This window comes from Cygnus olor, chromosome 3 (genome assembly GCF_009769625.2).
Source record: "Cygnus olor isolate bCygOlo1 chromosome 3, bCygOlo1.pri.v2, whole genome shotgun sequence".
Lineage (NCBI taxonomy): Eukaryota > Metazoa > Chordata > Aves > Anseriformes > Anatidae > Cygnus > Cygnus olor.
In genome coordinates this window covers 43,759,877-43,785,805 of record NC_049171.1, presented here as the reverse complement: position 1 = coordinate 43,785,805, position 25,929 = coordinate 43,759,877, and the positions used below count along the sequence as shown (strand labels likewise).

General features: G+C 40.2%; 1 protein-coding gene across 4 annotated transcripts; it reads left to right on the top strand.

The window, feature by feature from the left end:
- The first annotated feature begins 809 nt into the window (after positions 1-809).
- On the top strand, positions 810-25,929 carry PNISR (PNN interacting serine and arginine rich protein). 4 transcript variants are annotated; one of them, XM_040553402.1, is made up of 12 exons: positions 810-891; positions 10,904-11,013; positions 12,265-12,450; positions 14,690-14,913; positions 16,535-16,721; positions 16,993-17,183; positions 17,774-17,911; positions 19,069-19,168; positions 19,866-19,919; positions 21,234-21,404; positions 24,248-25,355; positions 25,584-25,929. In XM_040553402.1, exons 2-12 carry the CDS (start codon positions 10,935-10,937, stop codon positions 25,612-25,614), a joined length of 2,469 nt encoding a protein of 822 aa, XP_040409336.1. In that variant the 5' UTR covers positions 810-891; positions 10,904-10,934; the 3' UTR covers positions 25,615-25,929. The 4 variants fall into 4 exon arrangements, with proteins under 4 accessions (XP_040409336.1, XP_040409335.1, XP_040409338.1 ...); XM_040553401.1 differs by having other exon boundaries at positions 824-999; XM_040553403.1 differs by lacking the exon at positions 810-891 and adding an exon at positions 1,932-2,059.

Sequence of the window (25,929 nt, the reverse complement as noted above, 5' to 3'; positions counted from 1 at the left end):
AGGTCAGGGACAGAGTTCTGCTAACAAGAAGAGAGTTTTGTGACTCTGTGGTCAGTAAGACCTGGACCGGGAGTGCAGGTCCCCACACACCCACAGTTTAAGCAGTAGTTTAAAGCTTGCCCACCCACAAAATGCCACTCCAGGTTCCAGTTGTGCATCTGGTTGCTCATCCCTGGTGCTTAATGCTTCCGTAACACCGCTGTTTGTGGAAAGCGTTCTCGATGCAGCCATTTCTTGCAGCGCAGAAGGGGAGACATCTAAAACACTGCAGTTAACAGTAACGCAGCATAGATGGCAGCGACAAGTCTTTCAATGAAATCGTTACATGAAGTAAAGCACAAGTTCCCTGCAACTTTCAGTTTCCTATAGTTAGAGAAACTAATTTATTCTGTTAATCCACGTTGGTCTTAGGGTTGGTTTACCCAAGGATCAAAGACATAATGGCTGTTTTGTACATTCATATCAGACGAAGCCAAGAGAAGGAAACGAGGTAAGGATGGCATTAGCTAGTGAAAATCTCTGTCCACCGAACGTGAAGCAACCCCAAATTCCGTTGGGGGAGACCCAGCGTGGCTTAGTGGGTGACGTTGGGGGAAGGGGGATGGTTGGACCAGATGATCTGGGAGGTCTTTTCCAACCCTAATGGTTCTGTGGACACGGGGGCCGAGCCCCAAGCACTACCAGGGGCCACCCAAGGGCCCCCCTCCCATGGGGGCAGCCCCCCAGGACGCGAAACGGGGGCGGGCTGCCCTCAGTAAAGATGGCGGCGCCCAGGGGGGTGTGTCTGTGTCTGTTCGTGTGTGTATGCAGCGGCGGGACGCGCGGCCCTCAGTAAAGATGGAGGCTGGCGGCGCCGGCGCGGGTCAGCGCTGTGACGCGCTCTGCTTCCGGGTGAGCGGCGGCGGGCGCCATATTGTCTTGTTCGCCGAGCAGAGCAGCGGAGGCGGCGGGCGGAGGGCGGCCGCGGGGTACTGGCGGCGGCGGGAGGCGGGGGACAGCGTAAGTAGCGGGGCGGCCGCGCACCGGGGGCCGCACGGGTCCGGCCGGGCCTCCTCCGCCTCCGCCTCCTCCTCCTCCTCCTCCTCCTCCTCCTCCTCCTCCTTCTGCTGCTGCCCGGGCCCAGCGGGAGCCCCGCGCGTGAGGCCCGAGCAGAGCCCGGCCGTGCCTGGGGCCGGGTGTGTGTGTGTGAGGGAACCGGGGGGGGGCGGGCTGCGGGGGGCGCTGAGGCGGGTGTGAGGGGCCCTGCACACGGCACCCGGCACCTGGATGGGACCTGCTGGGCCGTACGGTTAGGGGTGTGCTGCCCCGGCTGGCGTCCAGCGAGTTTCTGGACGAGGAATTGCCGAGCGGTTGTTGTGTGCGCCTCCTCTGACAGTGCTGCCTGTAGCAAGGCCTTTGTAGCAAGGTGCGGGTCACAAACCTTGTGTCAACTCCGCTTTCGCGCCAGCAGGAGACTTGCTGCCTTGTGTGAAGTCCTGCCCTGCAAGAGTGTTTTCTGCACGTCTGGGCTGCAGAGCTTAGGAGGCCACAAATGTAGCACGGTTCCACAAATTCAGTGGACGATTTGCTGTATCGCCTGTAGCGACAGAAGGGGAATCTTCGCTGTGTTTGATTATCGGTTAGGCACGGTATTGTGCAAAGGTGTTATGGAGACAGCAGTGTCCAGTCTCTGCTTTTCATGTCTGAGGTAGCTGAGGATCAGAAATCTGCTTTTGGCAGCAAATAATCCTAGGCAACATATCTGTGGGTAGGTGTTATTAGATATTCTTATTTCAGTCACTGAGTGGCTGAGGTTGGAAGGGGCCATCTGGTCCAGCTCCCTGCAGGGACACCCAGAACAGGTTGCATGCATCCAGGTGGGTTTTGAATACCTGCAGAGAAAGAGACTCCACAACCTCCCTGGGCAACCTGTTCCATGCTCTGTCACCCTCACAGTGAAGAAGTTCTGCATGTGTTCAGATGGAACTTCCTCCGTTTCTGTTTGTGCCTGTGGCTCTGGTCCTAGCTAGGTCACTAGTTCATCTCTTTCCTTAAGTGATAGCTGTATTCGTCGTGACAGGTAAAATCTGCTCACGAACAGCGAGGAATAGCTCTTTGTTTATTTAGGTATTGCTTTTTCTGATTTTGTTAATTAGTTATTGGTGCTGTTTGTTTCTATACAGAGCATGTTTGTAAAGGAGGAAGTTGCAGAAGGACAGCAGGGAAAAAGCGCTGTTACGTAGCTAACTGAAAGTCTAACATCATGTCTTCTAGTGGAATGATATGTGCAAAAAATAATCAGATCAGACTTTTTTCCAAACCCAACAGAATTATGACTCACTGCTTAAGTTGCTTTGGTGTTTCTGTAGCTATGTTTTAACAGTGTTTTTAGAGCTTGTGATAATCAAGCATGTGTTGTTAGTCCTTATGTCTCCAAAATGCAAAAAACAAGTAAATGATACCTGGGTTGCCAGTTTCTGGTCCTTTTGTTTGTTTAAAGGGATTGGCTTCAGCTCAGCGGATATGTGGATTTAAGTTTAAAATAACGTAACTTGGAGGCTACGCTGCTTGAATGACTCACTGTAGGAGTTCTTGTAGTATTTTTTTTTTCAGTTTGGCCTTTGTTTCAGCCGACTTCATCTTAGTAGCACTGTAAGTTGGACCTGCTGACCCATGAAAGAGGTTCTGGAAAACTTTGTGGATACCAGACCAGCTGGTTTCTTCAATTCCTTTTATGTTTCTGTATCTTGGATCCTGGCTACGTATTTGGAAAGCCTCTGGCCTTCAGTCTGAGAAAGAAGTTCCTACCTTAGAACTGGAGTGGGGAAATGTAATTGACTTCCAGCATTTCAGTGATAAGCAACTGCAAATGGGCTAGAAGAATTTGACGCTTTTTTTTTTTTTTGACTAGACATCTTGCTAACAAATCCCAGCAGGCAGGTTGGTGTAGTTTCTGGTTCTCAGGAAGAGAAAAGATGTATAGTATCTAGGCATTAAATACTTGTAACAGCTTAGGGTGATGCATTTGGCCAACTAAAAGTGGGCTGGGGGAAACAGAGTAACAATGAAGATACTTATTTTTATCTTTTTTCCTTAATTATTGCAATCTTGATCTGCCCCATAAATGTTTCATTTTCTAACCAGCGGTTCTGTAACGTAGTAGCAAATACCTGCTTCCATTTTATTTGAAGAAAATGAGTATGTTTTTCTCTGGGTGATGGTAAGTGTTATCATGACCCTAATGAAGCAATAGCACAGCGTGAAAAAGGGAGGGATTATTTTTCATACAGTCGATATCAACTACTTTGAATGAAAGGAAAAGACTTTATATTGGAACAAGGCACTTGCACAAAAGATCAGACATCGGACTGTTGACTTCAAGGACCTCTGAGACCTCTCTGTTTTCCTTTAGGTTCCTCTCCAGAGCTTAAGGCTATATGGGAGATGGAATGTAATTTTTTTACCTAGATACCTGACCGATGAGTGGAATATCAAAAAGAGCATGTCATCTTTTAACCCTGTGCCTAAAGGCAGTAGTTGTGTGGGGGTTCTCAAAGCATGCGTTGCAGCCTGCAGTTTCAGCTTCTTTGCTTATTAAGGTACTGCATGCTTCTATGCTGAAATGCAGCACCTGTTTGGAAGGCCTGTAAGACCAGATCTTTAGTCACCAGAAGAACTTCTGCAGCTACATATTAGAGCTCAAACTGCAAGTAAAACTTGTCAGGCCATCTCCCATCCCTGTCGTTCAGGGGTGGTGAGTAACATTTATCAGAAAGGTGGTGCAGCAGCCCCTCTTTTGCATCAGAAAGCACTTGATTATTGGCTATGGTTCAGTAGGTTCCAAAACCACCTGCCTTCAGTCTACCTGTCTACAGGGTTGAGTAAACCAGACTGTCAGATTGCGTGCTGGTTATATGGTCAGATGATGTTAGCGTCTGCTGTAGGAATTCCTGACCTTGATCTCTTCAGCTCACGAAGGTGCTTCTGCCACTTTTCTCCTAGGACAGCATGAATCCTAGGCTGTCTCCTGATTTCTTGGAGTTGAGGTAGTTTTGTGCATTCCCTTTGATCTTGCTTTTAACAGAAGCACTGTTGAATGTTGTCTTCCTACGAATACCTGTTTTTCTCTGCCAAGACACTTCACTTCCAGGACTATGCTGGGACGTGCCGTTAAGGATCTCCAGATCTCTCTTCCTGCAGAAGCTGCTGCTGTATAAGGTGTTCTGTGTAGTTTGGATGCTGCGTAATGCTCGTATTGGAGAGGAGCATATTTTCCCAATGACGGGAGGTTCTTGGGAGGAGCAAGAAAGCCTGCTAGATGTACTCATCACATAGATGTGGTTTTCTTCCTGATGCTCTTCTGGAGTGCAGCTGACTTTGTAAGCCTATGTGCTTCTCATCTCCATTATCTCTATTAAATTTTGTTTATGGGCAGGTCTTCCATATCACTCCAGGGAAAATTTCTTGACTCTTCTCAGTTCTGCTGTATGCAGTGTCATAAGGCATGGAATGGAGATAGCCCACTTGTCATCCTGGCATTGCTCTATCTTATATTCATGGGACTGAGCCTCACTCTCCAAGACAGCTCTCTGCTGCTGAGTGGTCCAAGCACGGTTAACTGTGCACAAGCGCTCTTGAACTGGATGATAGCTTCTGTGAAGCTGCCAAGGCAGAGAGATGTCCAAGGAATCTGAGCGAGTCTGAGGGTTCAAGTTGTGTTGGTGGCCTTGTTTAAAAAACGGCCCTATCCTTGACGTCCACAGGCAGCTACCTGGAACACTTCTGGGGCCTTCACCAAGCACTGTGCCATTGGGAAACCCGTGCTGCACGCGACAGGGCGGCATCGCCGTTGGTGAGCAAGTCTGTATCTGCCTGAAGATAACAGTGGGGTAAGCTGGGGGGAGTGCTGGGGAGAAGTCTCCCAGAGTTTAAAGTGAGCATAAGAATTGCCACTCAAACTCTGGCCGCTGGTAAGTAGCTTCTACTTGTTTACTTCTTGGTGTGTGTGGTGTGTCTGGACACATCATACAAATATATCGGAAAATGCCTTATTTGTGGACAAAGGCAAGCCGAAGAAGATGCCATTCTTCCTAAGAGAACAGGTTAACGTGTAGGTATAGTCTGTTGCTGAGATTCACATCACGGTCGAGGAAAGGAGTGGGAAGGTACCTTTTAAAATAGGCGTTCTTTCTCTGTCTTACCCTGGCTTTTGTTGGGTAATATCCTGAAGTGTAATAGAGAATTTGACACCAGCCTCAAATTTGTCTGGGTGCTGTTGGCCCTCAGAGTTTACTGTGTGCTGGGTATCGAGGTAAGTCCTAGATATGCCCCCATACCAGCTTTTCTTCCTAGAAGAGGAGCTTTGAGCAGGAGTCCTCTTAAAGGTAGCACATCTTAGTGCTAGTAATTTGGTGTAGTAAAACTTCATTCAGAAGGCTCAGCCTTTGAATAAAGTTCCAGTCTTAGAAAAAGGATAATTTTTAAAGCATGCAACAGAACATATTTTGGAGCAAGTCTGCTTTTAAAAGCTTTCTCAAAATTTTGAGACGTTACATTAATTTCCTATAATCTGTTAAGTACTTGTGACTGAAATTAAATGCGAACTGACAGGGTTCTTTTCTGTCATGTGATTGTTCCTGTATAAAGCAAAAATAATCCTGAATTGGCTTCTGTTTCTTCATTGGTAAACAGATTTTTAATAGATTCAGGTTCCTGTTCTGTGATCTGACATCAGGGAACGGTTCTTGGAGCATCAATAAATGTCCTTTTGTTTATTCATGCTTTCTGGAGAGGCAGAAAGCAGAAGGGCTATATTCAATGAAATTGGAGGGTAGAACAGCTAAGTAAAGGAGCCTTAATTCATCATCATGAGGGAGGTCAGTATTTCCTTTTGCAAGGAGGGATCTGTAAAATCAGTCCATTCTTTGAACCTGTTTCCTTTTCAAAACTTGTACGCGCTGGTGGCACTGGAACCAGGGTGTCCTAATGGCTTCTAATTTGATGCACCCCCTTGGTTAGTAAGGAAGAGTCCTGCTAATGTCTGACTCTGGTAGACTTTACCAGCTAGAATTTATCAATCATCTTCCCCCTTTTTGGCAGAATATAAGGCTTGTTTCAGTGCAGTTTGGATGCTCTGCGGTGTGTTTGCCCTGGTGTCACTAGGGGGAAGTAGGCTTAGATCTGTCCTCTGCCGTTAGATGAAGTCTCTTTCTTTCAGGTGATGCTGACTGGGGAAGTCTGGAAGAAATTAGCATTCATTTGTTATCTGTGTGGCGGAATCCCAAGTTAGTTTGGGCAGTGCAAACTGCAATTAGGTCGGAGAGGACGTTTATTCTCTTTTCTCCATCCCTTCATTATTGCTACATGAATTGTCTCATGAACATATTTGCTTCTTGTCACATACATCTGTACGAGTGGGTTCAGCTGTTTCAAGCCTTTAAGCGATTGACTTGATGGAGGGGAGACATTGTGTTTGTTTTCCCTCAATATTAGGGATTAATATCTTGCCATAAATGTAAAAATTACTGAGAACAGGTTGCGTTTTCTTTTTTTTTTTGCAAGCTCACCTATGTGTAGTTTGTGCCCTTTATGGTTTGTGTCACTCATGTTTAAATGTGTCATTTTGTTAGCTCTCACATCTGTTTGTTTTTCATTAAGTGAAGACATCTCAGTCTGCATGGATACTGTTTTTGTTTTGAAGTCTTTAAAATAGCATCACTAGCAAAGGAAAATGTAAGAGTGATGCGTGGGACAATACTGAGCTTCTCTGGAAAAGTTCTATACTCTTCTCAGCAGAAGGTACACAAGCAGTGTACAAAGTATTACTGCTTTTTATGTAAAACAGTAACATCAAGTAGTCTACATGCATGTAATGTTATAGATGTGTGAGTATGTAAGATTTATTTAGTTATCTTTTAGGTTATGGTAACTTAAAGGGCTGAAATCCGTTTATTTGCCTCTGAAACTTAACAGAAGCTGAAGTCATTAAGTCAATACTTAGGAAAACAATTCATGAAGGCAATAAGCTACCTTTAAATTCCTGTAGTAAGTGGGAAAGCTTGTCATCCTTTCAAGTACCTTTTTTGTGTTAACTCCGTACCAGTTAGTAAAAACTCAGTAAAAGTGCAGGAAACCAAGCAGGGGAGTCTGTTTCTCTTCCAGGAACAAAATACAGTGATGTGTCCTGTTGTTTCTGGGCACTGTGTAGATGGAGGCCTCAGAACAAACCACTTCTCTTCACTGGCTGTGAGTAGTACGTATTAAAATACATCACCTAGTTTTGAATACTGAAAGAATTTGAACACGTTTTATATTTTCCTTTAGCAACTATATTTAAAGATTCGTTTTATTAAATATAAACACTTTCAGATGATAATTTTGTTTCTTTCTTATCCAATTCCTGTTTCTGTCCAAAAAATAGCACAGGGGAGATGAGCTGAAATGGGTAGAAAATGATAAATGTTTTTTGGCCAGTTTTCCTGCGATATTTGTAGGAGTACTTCTGTGTGCGCATACACAGATGCATAAAGAAAGTGATGCAATTGCTAGAACATTTGTGTAGTATGTGTTTTTGATTAGTAGAGAAAGTTTTATGCTAAATTTGGTAATGAATCTGCTTACTTGAAAGCCAGCATGTCTTAGAGTTGCCAATGTATGAAAATTAACATTTCTTAAGGATAGCAGTGAAAGTACAAACGCAATGCAGCGTCAAGAGCTTTCAAATGCAGCTCATAAACTAACATTAGCAATTTTAAATAATTATTATTATTTTTATCATTCTTCTCTGGTTGGCATCGTTTGAATTAATCCGGTGTTGAAGTTCTGCAGAGTTACACGGAGTTGTTGCTGTCTGGTCATATTGTTGTGCATCAGAACAGGAGGTGGCTCCATGTCTGTCATGAGCTCTTCACGTCTGGCTTTGCACTCCCCTGCTTGACTTCTGTCCCCAGAATAGCAGCAATAGGGTGAAATAATCTCGTTGGGAAACCTGAAGGCTCTGGGCCGTGCTGCTTTGCAGAGTGGCGGGGAAGTGGCGGTGGGTGCTGACACAAAACCTGCTGGCACTGAAGCCAGCTGGCACAGCGAATTACTTCCTTTGAGCAACTTGCACAACAGTAAGTCGCTGTCTTGGGGGCGTGTGATGTGGAGGAGATGGGAGGAATTTGTTACCTTGCATCCTCTTCTTTCATTCCAAACTGGTGCCTCAGTTTGTCCGTGGTGAGGATCAAGGCCTGAGCATAAAGGGAAAAATGAGGGAATACTGAACAGCCTGTTCAGTGCAGAGCCCGGGAGAAGCAGGTAACTGCTGGGTGTTTTCACAGGTACTAAACTGTATTGCAGACTAATTCTATTAGTCGGAATGCGTCAAAAAAGTCTGTGCCCAAGGTTTTGGGACAGAGATAGAGCCAGTCCAACGGAAATAAATCTTATCTTATTCTATCAAGTAAACATTGTGGGGGGGCTCCAATTCCATTGAATTTCTGGAGGTGCTCTTAATAATCATATTTCTACACTTCATAAGAGAAATTAATATTTCTTTAACTGTATTAAAAAGTGTTTTTTAAATGTGTTTTTTTTAATTATTGCATTATTGCCAGAGCTATTTAATCTTCTACTTTTTTTCTAAGGTTATTTTAGTGAATTTTGGCAAACTTTGTTCAGGGAATTACATACTTAGTTAAACAAGTGATGTCAGAGTTACCAAAATACATTTTTATTACTGCTAGTGGGATTTAACAGCTGGAAACAAACTGAATACATGCCGTGAAGCTGTTGGGCTCTTTGAAGGCTGGTGGTTTTCTTGAACCTCAATTGTTACAGCTTTGTTTTTATGTAAGCAAGTTTATTTTGACAATGGAACCAATCTGGATTCTGGAGGGGAAAATTGATTGAGGGGAGGAAGAAAGTTATTTACTTTTTGCTTGCTTTATGGTGAGTAACCTTACTGCAGGCACGTGAGTTTGCTTTTTCATACTTTGTGTATGAAATATTAGCTTAAATGTTGCATTAAGTGGCAGGGTGGTTCCCTTCTTAGTGGCTTTTTTTTTTCCACTCAACTGGTGCAAGAAACTTGGCTTCCTAGGTACATACAGATCAAAATGTAAACGTGTAGGGCAAAAAAAAAAAAAGACATGGTATTGACCTACTAGAAGTATTAATATCATAAATATGTCATTGAAAAGGAAAAAACATGTATGTACTTAATTTGGCAAGAAAAGACAGGGAAAATAATGAAGCAGGATTTGCCTGATACTCTTCTCCGTTCCTGAACTTGATCTGGTCTTGTTTAAAGCCCCTCCTTCCCCCCAGAAGGCATTTGCAACTGATTTTTTTTTCCTGAACTATACACACACAATTTTTGTAAGTGCTTGAATGTAAGTGGTCTTAAAACAAAGGTGACCTATGATTTTTCAGATTAAATATTTTAAAAAAAAAGAGGTCTCTAAAATAGTCACCTGCATTCATCTCTGCACGACCCGTCATCTCACAACTTTGTGTGCAGTTTTTGCGTGTGTTTTTGCAGCACGCTGCTTTCTTCGTGTGCAATCATGCAGTTATTTATGTGAACGTGTAGCCACTAGGCACGAGATCCCTTTGCAAGCAGGATCCACTATCGTTGCACTTTCTGTGTGTGCTGCGAGCTGGCTCTGCGTGCGGGGATACGTGCAGGGTGCTAAATAAGAGTGGTTGGGGCTGTGTCCCTGGCCGCCCGTCCGGGCGGCTCTGGCTGCTTTCAGCTGGTTGCTTCTGAGGCAGGCAGGCTGTGTTTGTTCCTTCTGCATTGCACTTGGCTGCGAGCCTCCTCCGGGTCGTAGGTGCTGCTTCGGTGACCTCAGGGAATATATATCTGTATTATAAGTTCGGAGTGTTTGAGACAGCCTACGTTGGGTGATGCCTTTATAGCATGAAATCAAGGTCTGTGTGTTCAACGGCATGAGGATTATATTGGTTGGGCGGAAAGCCTGTTGAGGAGTTGTTAGCAGACTGTACAAGGCAGAGGTGTAGTACTTGGCGCAGTCTGACCTAAGCTGGCATTTGGGAACAGTTCCTGAACTGAAGTATTCCCAAACTGTGCCCAGGCTTGGTGTTCAGGAAGGCTGTGTGGAGCAGAGTAGGTGGCCACGCTCCGGCCCCCGTATGTGAGAGGTTATCTGTGCACAGGAGGTACATGTTACTGAAAGAAATCCGTTTGCTATTACGGACATTCCTACCTGCTAGGAGCTGCTCTACTTCACCCCCTTCCTGCAGGGCTGGTCCTGGAGCGCCGCTTAAAGCAGGTGCCACGGCTCCTGCTCTGGCAGGTCCCAGTGCTGGCGCTGCCAGCCCAGGGGGGACGTACAGCACTGCACTAAAAATGCTTCTAATGACCTCAGGGGAACGTGTGGTAAATGTGCACTTAGGCAGTAATATAGTTTTCATCAGATTTTAAGGCATATTTTATTTAGGAATAATGAGTCTGCACAATACCTCAAGTGCGTGTGGATGCTGACTTGTACCTGTTTGGTTCTCCGTGTAGCTGGTAATGATCTGGTAATGAGCTGTGTACCATTTGGTGACGTTCCTTTGTCTCGCTTAACGGCCTGTATAGAAGAGTACACAGCTTTTCTCTACAACACAGGCAAAGATGTCATTTAAGTAATGTCTTATCTACTTTCACTTTCTTTGAATTACATTTACAGACGAATGTTTTTGTCTTACAAACCTGTCGTGTCTTTCCTTGAACTTCATGTAGTAGTTAATTTCTTTGCAAAAATGCGGAGAAAGCGTATTGCTCTAAAGGATGAACCATTTCTTCCAGCTTAAAATATTAAGCCAGCATTGCTTCAGCTTGCTTTGCAAGGCTTAAATATATCTGCAATTATTTAAGTTTCAGTTGTGTGATATTTCATGGGCATCTATTTAAATATACAACTATTATTTTTAGTTGAAATATAGACTATATAAAGACTTAAAAGATGTGGGATCAACCTTGGCAGCAATGGCCTTTGAACCAACAGCAGTGGATGCAGTCATTTCAGCACCAACAAGATCCAAGTAAGTATATAGAAAGCTTTGGGGATTAAATTCTTTTTCTGTTGTAATTTGAATTTCTGAGTCTTTGTTACAGAGCATGACTGAGAGTTGCTTTTTTGTATCTGCTTTCAAGATAGTACATTTATGATGCTTTTCTCAACAGCTCGAAGAAAGAGTCCATACATTCATTTCAAATGTTTTGATGTCTTTAATACTTAATACAGGCCAGCAGACTGAGTAATTCTGGACAAATTATATCAACCTTCTACCAGTCATTCAGATCTACATTTAGACCACATGTACTTTTACAGAATCTGTATCCCTTTCAGTTCTTTTTCTAAGCTAAATCATAAGGAAATTTTATTTCAGAAAATCTGCCTTTTTGTTCAGTGCCTCTGTGGCAAAAATATTAATGTAGATATATACACAGAAAAAACTTACTAGAAAACCGGTATGATACTTGGTTTAGGTTATGGCAGTGATGATCGTGATCTGTTGTTTGCATTTTATTCCCATCAAAAATCACTTTAAACAGTAGAGCGTTACTTACATTAAATTGAGTGTGAGCTGACAGCAATTAAAGGTATTCAGAGAAATGCAGAAATGAATAAAGAGGATAGAGGAATGTATTTAATACTCAGGCAGAGTGATCAGGCTGACTGGTTTAACATTGTTTTCTGTCACTTAAATTTCTGTAACTTTGCTAGAGAGATTTCCTGACGTGATAATGAGCAGAAGACATAACGCTGTTCTCAGATGAGAGTACAATTTATTTACCTACTGGTAGGAACTATAGCAAAGAAAGAAGGGGAAGAGAACTAACGTAAAATAACATTCCAAAAACTGTATTACTTAAAATGTATACATTGCAAAATGTGGTTTACTAACTATGTTAGAGACTTAGAACAGTTCAATCTTTATGAATTTAGAATTTAAGGCTTATATATAGTTCTTTTTGACATCAAAATTAGCCTACTTAAGGGGAAAAAAGTGTGTTACTGTCATCTACTTAGTGTTAATGTGAACCTAAAATAATTTGCCTTACGGCATTTTGAACACGTGCAGGGAAACTGAACTTCAGCAAGTATGTATGCTTTGACATTTGTTTTGTTTGTTTTACTGTACCCTGTAAAGAAGTTTTAATGGTGCTCGTGGTACTTGCTGAAGGCAAGCATTACCTGTTTCTCTTGAGCAATGACATGTAATTGAGAAACAGTGTTACATTTGAGAAACTTGAATACTAACCTTTTAAATTTCCACTGTTTATTTTAGGCCAGATTGACTGGGCTGCATTAGCTCAAGCATGGATTGCTCAGCGAGAAGCCTCAGGGCAACAGAGTGTAGTGGAACAGCAAGGAATGATGCCAAATGGACAGGATATTTCAGGAATAGAGTCTGGTCCAAACAACCATAATAATTTTCAGGGGGATCCCAACTTCAACAGAATGTGGCAGCCAGGTTTGCTATCCTTCCCATTCATTCTTTTTTTTCATGTAATGAAATTTTATTTTTGTCAGGCATTTTTGGGTGTGAATGTGCCCTGTCTCTCAGGTGTTAACATACCATACTACCAGTAGCAGCAGCTAATTAGCTGAGCATCACAGCTGGTACTTTCCAGTCAGTGTTCCACAAAATGGGTAACAAAGGTTTTGTAACACAGCTTGGTAATCTCTATGTAAATAAATATGCAAAATATTTGTTTTGTCCCTGAATGTTATAGAAAGGTAGTGTGAATAGCAGTTACATATTTATTTCCCCCCAGTTTTATTCATAGAGAGGTAAAAGTAACGAAGACATTTCATTGATAATAAGGCATCATTTATTACATTATAAATGTTGGGAACCCAATTCTCCCACAGAAAATGCAGAACAGGAAAACATCCATTAAGGATTAGATCCAGAGTGAGAAAGATGTAACACATTTTGTTAATGGGAAACGCTGTGCCACCATATCCTGTTATCATTTGGTATATCAGCCAGAGAATATGTTGTTTTCCCAGTGTTTTGGGACACTGATGAAGACTGTGCTGATGCAGGCAGGGCCTGGATTCCCCTAATTTAGTCAATGTCATTCTTAGTGTCTAATAGTCTCAGAAGACAAACTAAATCATAGTATACATGGCTAGCCAATGTCCTTCTTCACATATTTACTGTTTATCTTTCTCCAGTGTCCTTCCAAGTTTCTGTGTCAATTCTGGATCTAAAAGTTCTTTGCATGCTACTGATAAAGGGGCAAAATGGCAGTCTGAAAGCCATCTGCATAACTAGCAGACAGTTCATTCTGAAGGGTGTCATGTTCCACAAGTGAAAACAACATGTTGTATGCAACTTGCAAGCTTTCACATCAGTTGATTTAATGTAAACTGGGCATTTAAGTAGTGTCAAAAGTTAAGATGAGCAATAACCGTTGTAAGCTGTACTTAAAGGATAAAGGATTCTGTCTCTTAGAATACTTCAGAAGCATTGACTTTGGAAAAAGATTTGAATAATCAGCTAAATATGACCTTCCAGGATGACAGTGAGAGTGAAAGGAGTGATGCCATCTTTGAACGTGCCAATAAAAGAGTAGCCAAATAGCAACTAAATAGGGGTAATAGTTTTTCTATAGTAATGCATCCAATTATAGAACCATAGAATATCCCAAGTTGGAAGGGACCCACAAGGAACATTGAGTCCAACTCTTGGCTCCACGCAGGACCACACAAAAATCAGACCGTGTGTCTGAGAGTGTTGTCCAAACACTTCTTGAGTACTGTGACCGCTGCCCTGGGGAGCCTGTTCCAGTGCCCGGCCACTGTCTTGTTGAAAAGCCTTTTCCTAACACCTAGCCTGACCCTCCCCTGTTGCAACTCTGTGCCATTCCCTCGGTTCCTGTCGCTGTCAGCAGGGAGAAATTACCATGAAAAGGATACTAAAAACTAGAGAAATGAAAAGAATTATTAAAGGATTGGAAGCTACAACTTAACCTGATAGGCTAGGCATTAATTCTTTTATCGGTGAAAGTTAAAAAGGTAGTAACAATCAGTGTCTGTAAGTATTTATATAGTGGATATAATTTTTAGACTGACATCCTGAGAAGACAGGGCTTATGACCACACAAGTTATTAATTCCTCAAAACCTCCAAATTGTAACTTTAGCCAATTGTAACTTCAGTTTGTTGGTTTATAGCTGTAGCTTATGCTGGGACCTCTGCCTGGATACTGGAGGCTCCAGGGAATCATCCTTTATCAAAACACATGACTGCAGAAAGCAGGATTCAGTCGTTCTGCTGCTGACAGAACTACTTACTTTCATACTAGGGTTTTTCTAAATGTATTATGCAAAGGAATAAAATAGGTCATTATTTTGAAAGCTGAAATAACAGAAGTAGAGAAGTAGGAGCAGTTCTTTTAGCAGCTGACACAATTTCTAAGTTCTGTGATGGATGCAATAATACTGGAAATTGACTAAAACAAACTGACAGATCCTTCCCCCCCCAAATGTATGTTCTAGTTCAGCTACAGCTTATATGTATTTCCTTCACTTAGTTATGTTATTGAGATAGTACAGTACAGCCTGTAGGCTGATGATTTGCCGTATCTTTATCATCTGTGTTGCTTTGAGGAACCTTCTGATAAACAGAAGAACACTGAGTGATGGATGACTCACATAGACATTATTAACTTGTTTTTGAATTGTATTCTACATCCTAAACAGAATGGGGAATGCCTCACCAACCCCCTCACCCACCTCCAGATCAGCAGTGGATGGCTCCAACCCCAGGTCAAATGGAAATTGTTCCACCGTCTGAAGACAGCAACAGTCAGGACAGTGGGGAGTTTGCTTCTGACAACAGGCATATATTTAACCAGAACAATCACAACTTTGGGGCACCTCCCGATAACTTTGCAATGGGGCCAGTGAACCAGTTTGACTATCAGGTGAAACATATTTGTTGCTTTAATATTGTAGACGTGCAGAGTCCCTTCCGTGGATGTGTTCCTCTAATATCACCTAGCGGCGACTTTCATTCTTCAGTTCTACAAACAACTACAGAATCTGTTATCTGCTAAGATACATTTTTACCAAATACTTTACAGAAGAAGACTTTAGAGTTTTCTGTTCTATTGAGGCCAAAGATGTTTTTTTTCTAGACTAGTAATGAGAAATGGCGGTTGTCTGCAATATTAAAATGAACCACTGTTTTCCAGTATATAAGCTAACATTACGAAGTTCTGTGTTTTTTTAAAAAAAACAGGGAATAAAGGTCAGAAATATCTACTTAAATACACTAGATAATGTACAATAGGGAACAGTCCTGTATTTGCAGGGAGATAGACTGGATGATCCATTGATCTTTTCCATATCTATCTACTGTGATTCTTTGAATAAACAATGATATTTCTAAAAAATCCACATCCAATTTTTTCTTCTTTCTGGCATACAAGTTGTATAGCACAATAAAACTGTAGGTGGTTTGAGCACTAACTGTAGAAGGAGGCATTGCACAAATCTTTAAACATAGAGCCGTTGGATTTTTCTCTCAAAACTCTTGATGTAAATGGAAAACTATATGTTTTGAAATGTCGATGTCCTGTTCATAAACAAACCCGAGGGAGGACTGGCAGAAATGTGTTTCTGCCTTCTGGCCCACTTTTCTCTCTTACTCAGTTTTCATGTTCAGCTATGTTGATAGGAAGTGAACCATTCATTTTCAAATACACTAGGTTTGTAATGGTTTCCTATGTTTACTTTTGGGAGACTAAATCTTAAAATGAGTTTCTCAAAATTCTCTAAATACTACAAAAAACTTGTTTTGCAGAGAGTAATGCAGTAACTTAGATAAATAGTCAACAGGATATAATTAAAAAAACAATAACAACAACAAACACTTGATGCTATACCTTTCTTTCTAAATACTGCCCTCTTAAATAATTTCATTAGGCTTCTGTGGATGCCAAATACTTTTAAAACAAAGAATCCCACTCATGTATGCCTCATGACTTGGGACTTTTGGATTGTATGTAGGTTGCTCAGAATCCAGGGTCTGTACTAAACTTGCATATTTGTGCATTTAATATTTTATTCAGCCATATTAATAGCACCTATGAATGATTATTGGAAGATACGCAGTGCAAAATTCTTTTGTAATAAAAACTCAAACTTTTCATTTTTGTCCTCAGGTTGTAGGTACAGGGAAACGCTGATAACATAGCTAGAATTTTAAATCTTTTTTTTTTTTTCATTTAACTGCATGCTCTGATGATAAGTTGGGAAGGAGCTGCTGGAGATAGATGGTGATTATAGGGCTTAATGGTTAGCACAATGTGAAAGATTGTTTGAAGCCCATTCAGTTTCACTAGTATCCCTGCTTAAACCTAAGTTTACTCATTAAATATTTAAGGAAAAACTGTTTCATGGGGACCACAGGAAAAGAAATTGAGAGACCTTGTAGCCTAGAAATGGTGGATTCCTACTTGCATGGATTTCTGTAGACCGACTTGCGCACATGCTGTGTACAGTGTTCAATGTGAAGGAAAATAAACTGCATTACTCTTTCAGCATGGGGCTGCTTTTGGTCCACCTCAAGGTGGATTTCATCCACCTTATTGGCAGCCAGGACCACCAGGGCCGCCAGGTCCACCAGCACCTCCTGCACCTCCACAAAATCGAAGGGAAAGACCCTCGTTCAGAGACCGACAGCGTTCACCTATTGCGATGCCTGTGAAGCAGGAGCCTCCACAGATTGGTACATGTTAACCACTCCTTAATGAAAAAAACAAAACCATAAGAACTATGTTTAAAAAAAATTGCAAAATGTGAAGACTTTTTTTCTTATAAAGGAAAAAAAAAATGGAAAGAAAAACTTATTCTAAATGTTTGTTTCTTTCACCACAATCACTTGTGTGAGTTGTTTGGATTGGGGTGGAGGGTTTGCTTGTATGTGGCTTTTTTTTTTTCCTCCCCTGTATAGGGGAAGGTTTTTTCATTTTACAGAACTATAAACTTTGTTTACGCAGATGCCGTGAAGCGTAGAACTCTGCCTGCCTGGATTCGTGAAGGCCTAGAAAAGATGGAACGAGAGAAACAGAAAAAATTGGAAAAAGAGAGGATGGAGCAGCAACGTTCACAGATGTCTAAAAAAGAAAAAAAGGAAAGTGAGGACGCTGAAGAAGGGGATGGCCCACGATTACCTCAGAAAAGCAAATTTGTAAGTAGAAGTTTGTTAGGTGTGTATTTCCTGAAATTGTTAACTTTTTAGTCCCTTCAAAAGAGAGACTTTGCATACCGGGCTATCTCTTTGTTTCTGTTGCTTAAAGTAAGGTTAAGCTGCTGCTTTTTTAAAATTTCCTTGGTGTTCTGAAGTTGTCAATGTCTATCTAAGATGTAGAAATATATTACTTGATTTGAAGAAACAATTAGAAAAATGTGGTTTTTTTCTCTTTTGTTTTATTGGAAACATACATGGTCTTTTGAAATAAGTAGTTGAACAAATTCAGATATCTGTATTTGCTAAACTGAGCCCATTTAAGAAGCCTCGTGTTGCATTCTCTTCAGCAGTTACCTCATTTGTTTGCAGTTCTGAGTACCTGTCTGGCAGTGAACTGGCAAGCATCTGTTTACTTGTGTGGGGAGGGAGGGACCCGTGGGTTCATTATGAGGAGAGAAAAGAAATAGGGTTTTACGATAACTGTAATAGAGCTTTCAGTGCAAAGTAAATCAAGTTGATTATCATAAGTAGAAGCTAATGAGCTTTACATCTTTTTTTTTTTCCTGAAATGTGCGATGCTGTTCTTGTAGGACAGTGATGAGGAAGATGAAGATGCTGAAAACACAGAAGCTGTGAGCACTGGGAAAATCAGCAGGAGTCCATCCCCAGCTCCTCAAGAGGAGCAAAGTGAACCAGAAATGACAGAAGAAGAAAAGGAGTATCAAATGGTATTAATAATGTAGTTCTCACCAAGTATTGTTTATTTGCTGATATTGTGGGCATGGCAACCTAAATCGCTTTTTCTCTTCCTGATGCTGTTAATAGAGGTATTTGACACATCATGCAGTGAAGCAGGGTTAAATCTGCATGTCTCTTTCTCAAATAGAATAAACATACAGGTTGTAAAAACTCATATTTAGCCCAGTAGTTGAAGAATATAGTGAATATAATCTTTACATTGACAGCTCTTAATTCTGTGTTTCTGCTTAATTTGGCAAATTCCTAAAAACTTTTATAGATTAAATACATCCACCTGAAAGCTATGCTTCAACCTCAGTTTCTGAAAAAGGGGATTTAAGAAATGTTTTCTTGCAAGAATGTGCTAGAAACTTAAGTCTTGTACAAGTGACAGTTTTACTGTGTCTGCTAAACTGTCATACCTTGAAATCACAGTTGTACGCTAATTGTTTAACTGAAACCTTGTTAATGAGGGCCCTGGTTTCTGGGGGGAAAAAAAACTTTTATGAATATATTTAAATTTTGTGTGTGGCTTTGTGTGTTTTGGTTTTTTTTTGTAAAGCATGTGGCCGGATTGAACAGCTTTGAGAATCAACTAGTAACAATTCATGTTTTTATAGTAAATAAAGACTAATAAAATCTTATGTCAGTAATCTCTGATGCAGGATGGGAGTGAGTGTGACACTATGCCAGACAGAAATGTGTTCTGTATTTTTGAAAGAATAAATAGGTTCGTTCTAAGCACAGTTATGATTTACATATTCATTTTTTGCATCATCTTTGACGTTAGCAGTTGGTGCCCTGCCCAACCGTGTATATGTGGTTACGTGTATATGTGGTTACAGTTCACAGTCAAAATACAGGCTGTTGTGCAACTTGTGACTGCAGGTCAAATTTAAACAATTTCAAACTTAGGTTTTTAAGTCAAGTCTGTTGAAAGGAAGCATTAAAAAATATGCAAGAGAGTAGTTTCATAGCCATCAAAAGAATTGAATTTCTATGGATGTAATTTAAATGCAGAATTCATTCAGAAGGTTTTGGCCTTTAATTTTATATATATTTTATAAAGTATATATATTATATATGTATATGCGTGTGTATATATGTATGTATGTATGGCCTTTAATTTTATATACATTTTTTTCAGATGGTGATGACAAAAATGCTGCTGACGGAGATTCTTTTAGATGTCACAAATGAAGAAATATATTACGTGGCCAAAGATGTACACCGTAAAGCAACTAAAGGTATGCCGGTTCTTTTTTAAGCTTCTTCTGTGAATATTCTGTATTTGCATGTCTCTAGAACATTTAACCTCCATAGCTATCCCCCAAGAAGAATTTCAGTATAATGCATCCAACTTGATACGATTCAAATCCAGTAACCATGTACTATTGTCCTGTGCAGTGTATTGTGAGTTACTTCAGTTGTTCCATTTCTTTCATACAATTCATTTATTTAGTTAAAATGGTACCTGTGTGTCAATGGCTCTTCAGTCGTAGCTGTTTCTTAATGCTATCATGTATATCTCAAGTTCTTAGCTGTTCAAAAGTGAAAACAGATGAACTTTGAGTCTTCAATTAGTAATTTATTTGCTTTCACTATTAACATGTTTTTGTACTTGCATAATGTTTTTTTTAACATAACTGAGTTAATCTAAATATATAACTACTGAAATTTGAAAACTATGTGCAGATGCTGTAACTTGGAAAGTGATTTATGAGTATGTTTTTTTCTCTTCACTGTTGATTTGCAGTTAAATTCTAAATCTTCGTGGTCAGAAAATCTAGAATTGGTTTTAAATGGATGATGCGTTTTTAATGTTTCTTCTCTCCCTCCAAAGAACAGCAATAGTAGTAGATTTAACAATACCATAGACTCATGACTATGAAATCGTGGCTATTTGTGTTAACATGTTGTTCCTGTTGTTGATGTGATACAAAGCTCCTGCAAAACAGCTGGCACAGTCCAGTGCACTGGCTTCCCTCACTGGACTCGGTAAGTATGTTCCTTATTTTTGAGAGGGCTTAAAGGGGGAGTTTCACTCTTGCCTTGCTTTTCTAGAAATTGCATTTTGAAACTAGATTTTAATTGCCTGGGAGTATGGGTCACTTTGCAGTAACTTTATCAGCACCTCTGTTTGTTCCACAGGTGATCCTACTGATATAAGTGGGATGGTTTTTGGAGTAAAGGCCTAGTCAGTGTGAGTTAGTGTATGAGAATCTTGCCCTGATTTTGGAAAATACATTTTAAAAAAAGAACCATTAGATAAACTTACTTTTCAAAGTATGATTGTTTCAGGAGCACACTGCAGTCTTCAGAGAGAGGAATACTGTTTTATATTTTTCTCCTACTTTGATCCATCCAAACAACAAGGGAAAGCTGATAGAACAGTAATACAAATGCTTATAAATAAGTGTTGTCATCTTCACAATTTTTATTTTATTGAAAAACTACATAAGCACAGAGGCTCCCATATCATGTATTACCAGAATCAACACAGGAAAAAGAAATTGAAATTCCAGCTTGAGACGCAAGAGCAAAAGATCTTTCCCAACGTGTGTTTTATCATCTAAAACATACTACAGCGGTGTCAGTGATGATTTATGTGCTTGTTACTTGGAATTCTGATGAATTTGATTGAACGTTATAATCACAAGTATTCAAGTGTTTTAAAACTAACTCAGTAAAGATTGTAAGAACCTCAAGCTGAAAGAAAGCTATATATCTCCGTGCCAGATGTTTAGATTGACTTTATATTTCTTATCAGTCCAGTAGTTGTTAATATCTCTAGGGGAGAAGAAAGTCCGCTTCTGTTCCATCTCTATACCTGTCAAAGTGCAATATTTCCTAAATCAGTGTAGAAAAATTGATTTGGCATTCAGAATTTCTGTAGCCTTGGACTACGGAGGAAGCTGAAGTCATTTCAGAGATGTCTTCCGGGAGAGATCCCAGACATTTCACTGTTTTTTTTCTGTCCGGTTGCTGATACAAAGGAAGGCATTGTTATGATCTCCACAGGGAGCTTTTTTGCCCTTCCATACAATGGAAAAAAGTATCGTGATCACAGTGGTTGCTTGATGAAAATAGACGAGCTGTTCCAGAAGGAGTAGAACCGGACAGTAAGCATCAATGCAGATATGGGGGCCTTGTTCACACCAGCCAAACAACATTGGCACTTACCAGAATAAAGTGACTTCTGCTCAGAAGAGGAAGTGAAGGAAGGGCAATGTTACTCTCCTCTTTGCCCACAGAAATATTAAGAACAAAGCTTAATCTTTCCTCGTGATAGACTGGACTTTATGCACGCAGGTGGACTGGGTGGTTATGGATCAGGAGACAGTGAAGATGAGAGGAGTGACAGAGGCTCTGAATCATCTGATACTGATGATGAGGAACTACGACACAGAATCAGGCAAAAACAGGAAGCGTTTTGGAGAAAAGAGAGAGAACAGCAACTATTACTAGAAAAACAGCTAGAAGGTAACTAACATAATGTCTTCTTACTATGCTGCTGTGTATGTAGTTAATACTTAGCACATACAAATTTGTGGGAGAGAAGTCACATTTTAAGCCAAAAAATATGAAGTCTAATTTAGAAATAATGTTCTTTAAATTATATTAATGAAAAAATGATTTTTGAGCTATTTGATCCAAATTGGGCTTGCTTCTTTTCTAACAAGGAGAAAAAAGATTGTGTTTTCCATAAACTATTTGACTTGAGTGTTTAAAAGATCAGACGGCATATAGACATGTATGTTACCTATGGATATTATGCTACATAAATAATAGTATCTCTATAAAAAAGCACGTGTGTATTTTATTTATATGTATGTATATATACATACATATATAAGTATATACAAAACTATTAGTATCTCAGTTGTGTCTGAGGGATAAATTTTGTCCCTCTGCACCAGACTCTGTTTTATATAAACTTGATTCCTTAAAGTTGCGTATACAGCACATTTCACTTCATCTGAAAAGCTTGCCCTTGTGTTACATAATCTTATGCAGTACGCCTTTCAGACTGTACAGTTGGAAACTACAGTTTCTTTGAACTCATTGTTCTCAGCTGTAGATGAGGTTTCTGTCCATATACGGCATCTTTATAACAGGGTTTCTGGACCTAATACTGGGAACAGATTAGTGAAACCAGTAAGTTCACATTTGGCCTCTGAGAAGGTGGCAGGGTTGATTTTAATAAATAAATATGTGATTTACTTCTGCTTCTCCCTACAAGGTAAGGTTTATCCCTTTGTACGAATATTATAGCTCAAAAGGGTATCACAGTCGCCTTGCACTGCTGAAGAGCAGTCTAGATGGATGGATGAATGCAATGGTAAGAAGTTCACATCATTTTTCAGGATATAAGTTAAGTTGGAGGAGGAAAAAATGCTATTAGAGCATTTTTTTCTTATTTTTACATGGATGATTTTGTCCTTTTTATTTTATCCTTTTAGGCCCAGAAATAGACATGAAACCCTTAATAAAAGGCCGTACTAGCTAAACATTTTCTTTCCTTAACACTCCTGTCTCACTCTGCGTGTTTTAAGATTTATGCATAAAAGAATAGCAGTATGCATGTGACATAGTTGTGGCTTATGATCTCTGTCTTCCTAGTGCAAGAGGTCAAATACCAGTTCAGGGACAGCTCTGCTGGGCTGCTTGGAGAAATAGAAATCTAGAATCATGGAGTGGTTTGGGTTGGAAGGGACCCTAAAGCCCACCCAGTTCCAAGCCCCCTGCCGTGGGCAGGGACACCTCCCACCAGACCAGGTTGCCCAAAGCCCCATCCAGCTGGCCTTGAACACTTCCAGGGATGGGGCATCCACAGCTTCTCTGGGCAAACTTGTTCCCATAAAAGTAAATAGAGAAAGAAACTGATTCTGTAAGTCCAGAATAGTAAAGGCAGGGTTACCTGCCTATTGTAGAGGCGTTTAGAAAAGACAGATCTCTAGTATACAATATAGCATCTTCTAACATAACGCTGGCTTCTGCCTGTGTTGCCTAATATCTCAGGGACCAGATGGAACTGTTTTCTGCATTACATTTGAGCAGAAGTTGCTATTTGAAGTACTGTGGGTTTCCAGATGCAGTTTTATTCCCTAAGTTAATTCATGAACTGATAACCCACATCAGAAGGCCATATTTTGGCTAAAAATGTTATATGTCAGTTCTTTTTTTCTGGGTTCAATTAAAAATGGGAGGGAGAAGTAAACTTGGCCAGTGATGCAAAGGATCCATGTGGAACAGAAATAAGTAAAACTTCTTTAAAGTTGGAACCCCCTAGAAAATGCTCTGAGAGTCTGAATTTCTTTATTTTGCTATATGAAAATCCTGGTCTGCACATTTATTGTTACTTTCAGGAAACGTATTTTTATTTCCACAGTTCTCTCCTTAGCATGTTTGTAGTCTTTGCTGACTACCAGGCTTACATACAATCTCAACTGATGTTAACTCTTTCTTTTGTAAGAGCTTCACCATCTGTCTGTATGAAATGCTGTGGTTTTTACTCCTTAGCTGAGTTTTAGGAAAATTGTTTACAAGTCTCCTTTTTATGCTGTTCCTCCCTTCCTTGGAATTCCTGGGCTACAAAAATCTAAGGAAAAATGAACAAGGAACAGTGTAAATTGCTTGCACTAGTTAGCATTTAGGAATAATCTAACTTTCCTTGATAAAACCATAAACTGGCTTTTTTGTTTCAAAAAGCAAGCATGCGTCACTGCAGGAGAGGGAACTTTCTCTAAGATTTTTTTGGATTATCTGGTCTACAAATGGTACAGGCAGCTACAGCGAGCATTGTTTTGAGGTTCAGGGGCAACATGTGCATTTTCGGGCAATACACTTTCTTTAGACTTGACAGTGGTCACTTAACCACACATGAACAGGGCTGGAAGGAAGGAAGCACAGGTATAGCTAGAGGGGTATTACAAGAAGGAGAAGGGAAGATTCTGGTATGTAGAATGGTTGCAGGAGAAAAAAAATTGTGTGTATAAATGAATTTGGGAGTTTTGTTGGCTCATGGTATTCATTTGAGACCTTTGTCTTCAGCCACTGAGAAACATGAAGTGACTTCAAGCACTTCCAAAAGTGTCAGGTTTGTGCGCTTTTGCTAGACCAGGGGAATAACCTTTCCATAATTACATTTATAAATAAAGAAATAAAAGAGCAAGTTGTTTGGTGGGTAGATAGTACAATGGCAGACCTTGTATTAAAAGTATGATGAAAGGTGCTTGGAAATCTTTTTGTCAAAAGGAACAGTATGGAAATTTTCGTATTACTCTAAATAACTTACACTTTTCTTTTGTGTATTTCTTTTTCAGAAGAAAGGCTACAAATTGACAAAGTTTCAAAAGAGATGAATGAATTTATCAACAAAGAACAAAACAGTATTTCAACATCACAGGAGGCAAAAGAAATTGAAGCTGATATGGTTCATGAAAAGAAACGATCTCCAAATGCAATAGCCCCTGATATAGAACCCAAAAAAGAGGGTAAAGAAAAAGATAGGGCAGGAAGGAGTAGATCAAGAAGCTCTAGTAGTGGTAGCACTAGCAGCAATAGCAGAAGCAGTAGCAGTAGCAGCACTGTATCTAGTTCATCATATAGCACTAGCTCAGGTAGTAGTCGCAGTTCTTCACGTTCTTCCTCTCCTAAAAGGAAGAAGAGGCACAGTCGCAGCAGAACACCTTCGCATAAAGTTAGGCGCAGTAGAAGCAGGAGTTATTCTCACAGAAATAGGAGAGAGAGGAGTAGAAGCAGGGAAAAAATAAGAGAAAGGAGAAGATCTAGTAGAAATCGAAGTGCTGAAAGAGGGGAGAGACGAAGAATTCAGAGCCCTTCTCAAGAGAGAAGTTGGGATAGACGTAGGAGTAGTAGCCGTTCGAGAGACAGACGAGCTAGCCGTGCTAGTCGCAGCCGAAGTAGGGATAGACGCAAAGCTGAAGACCAGCGTAGAAGTCCTCCAGGAAATAGGCATAAACATAAAAGTGATGGTAAAGATCAAGAGAGGAAGAAAGAGCAGGGTGGAACTGTAGATAAAGACAGAAAAAAGAACAGAGAAAGGGAGCGAGATCAGGAAAAAAGAAAAGATAAACCAAAAAAGGAGGAAAAAGAAAGCAAGGCTGGCAATCATGACGACAGTAGATTAAAGAGAAAAAGAGACAGTGAAAGAACTTTCTCTCGCAGTGATTCAATAACTGTGAAAATATTCAGACAGGATTCCAGACAAGACAGCAAAAAAAGTTCTACCAAAGATAGCAAAAAACGGTCAGGCTCTGAATCTAGTGCAAGGAGTAGTTCTGAATCACCAGGAAGCAGTAAAGAAAAGAAGGCTAAGAAATCGAAGCATATTCGATCATGCTCCATGGAGAAATCTCAAAGGTCTGGTAAGAAGGCAAGCCGCAAACACAAGTCTAAGTCACGATCAAGGTAGTATACTTTTTAAGTATTTTGTCTGACTTTTTTTTCTATTCGTCTTCATGTGTACGACATATGAACTTTTTTAATAAAGTATGGTATTTATTAAATTTTCTTAGGCAAAAGTAACTTTGGAAAATCTTTTAAAACTATTAATTATTAAGCCTGACATGTGTGTGGGTTTGGGGGTTTTGTATTTTTTTCCAATTAACTTTTTCTCCTTTTTCCTTTATTTTTCAGATCAACAACTCCTCCTCGTCGTAAACGCTGAGGAATTTATGGCACCAGTGCTATGACATTTAAAAATTCCATGAGTTATAAAAGGCTTGTCTCATTATAGAGGCACATTGTGGCTATGTAGGTGAAACCAGAATCCTTTTTTTATCTGTAAATAGGTGTATTTTTTTCCAAATGCTGCTCAGAATTAAATACCTAATAGGATTTCTTTGTATTACATTTTTTCAAGAACGGTAGTGCTTAATAAGAATATAAAATATGCCATTCTCTTTCAGCTGTAATGTTCTTAAAATTACTATTGAATGTACTGTGATGTCAATAAAGCTCTTTAGTTCATTTTTGTTTAAAA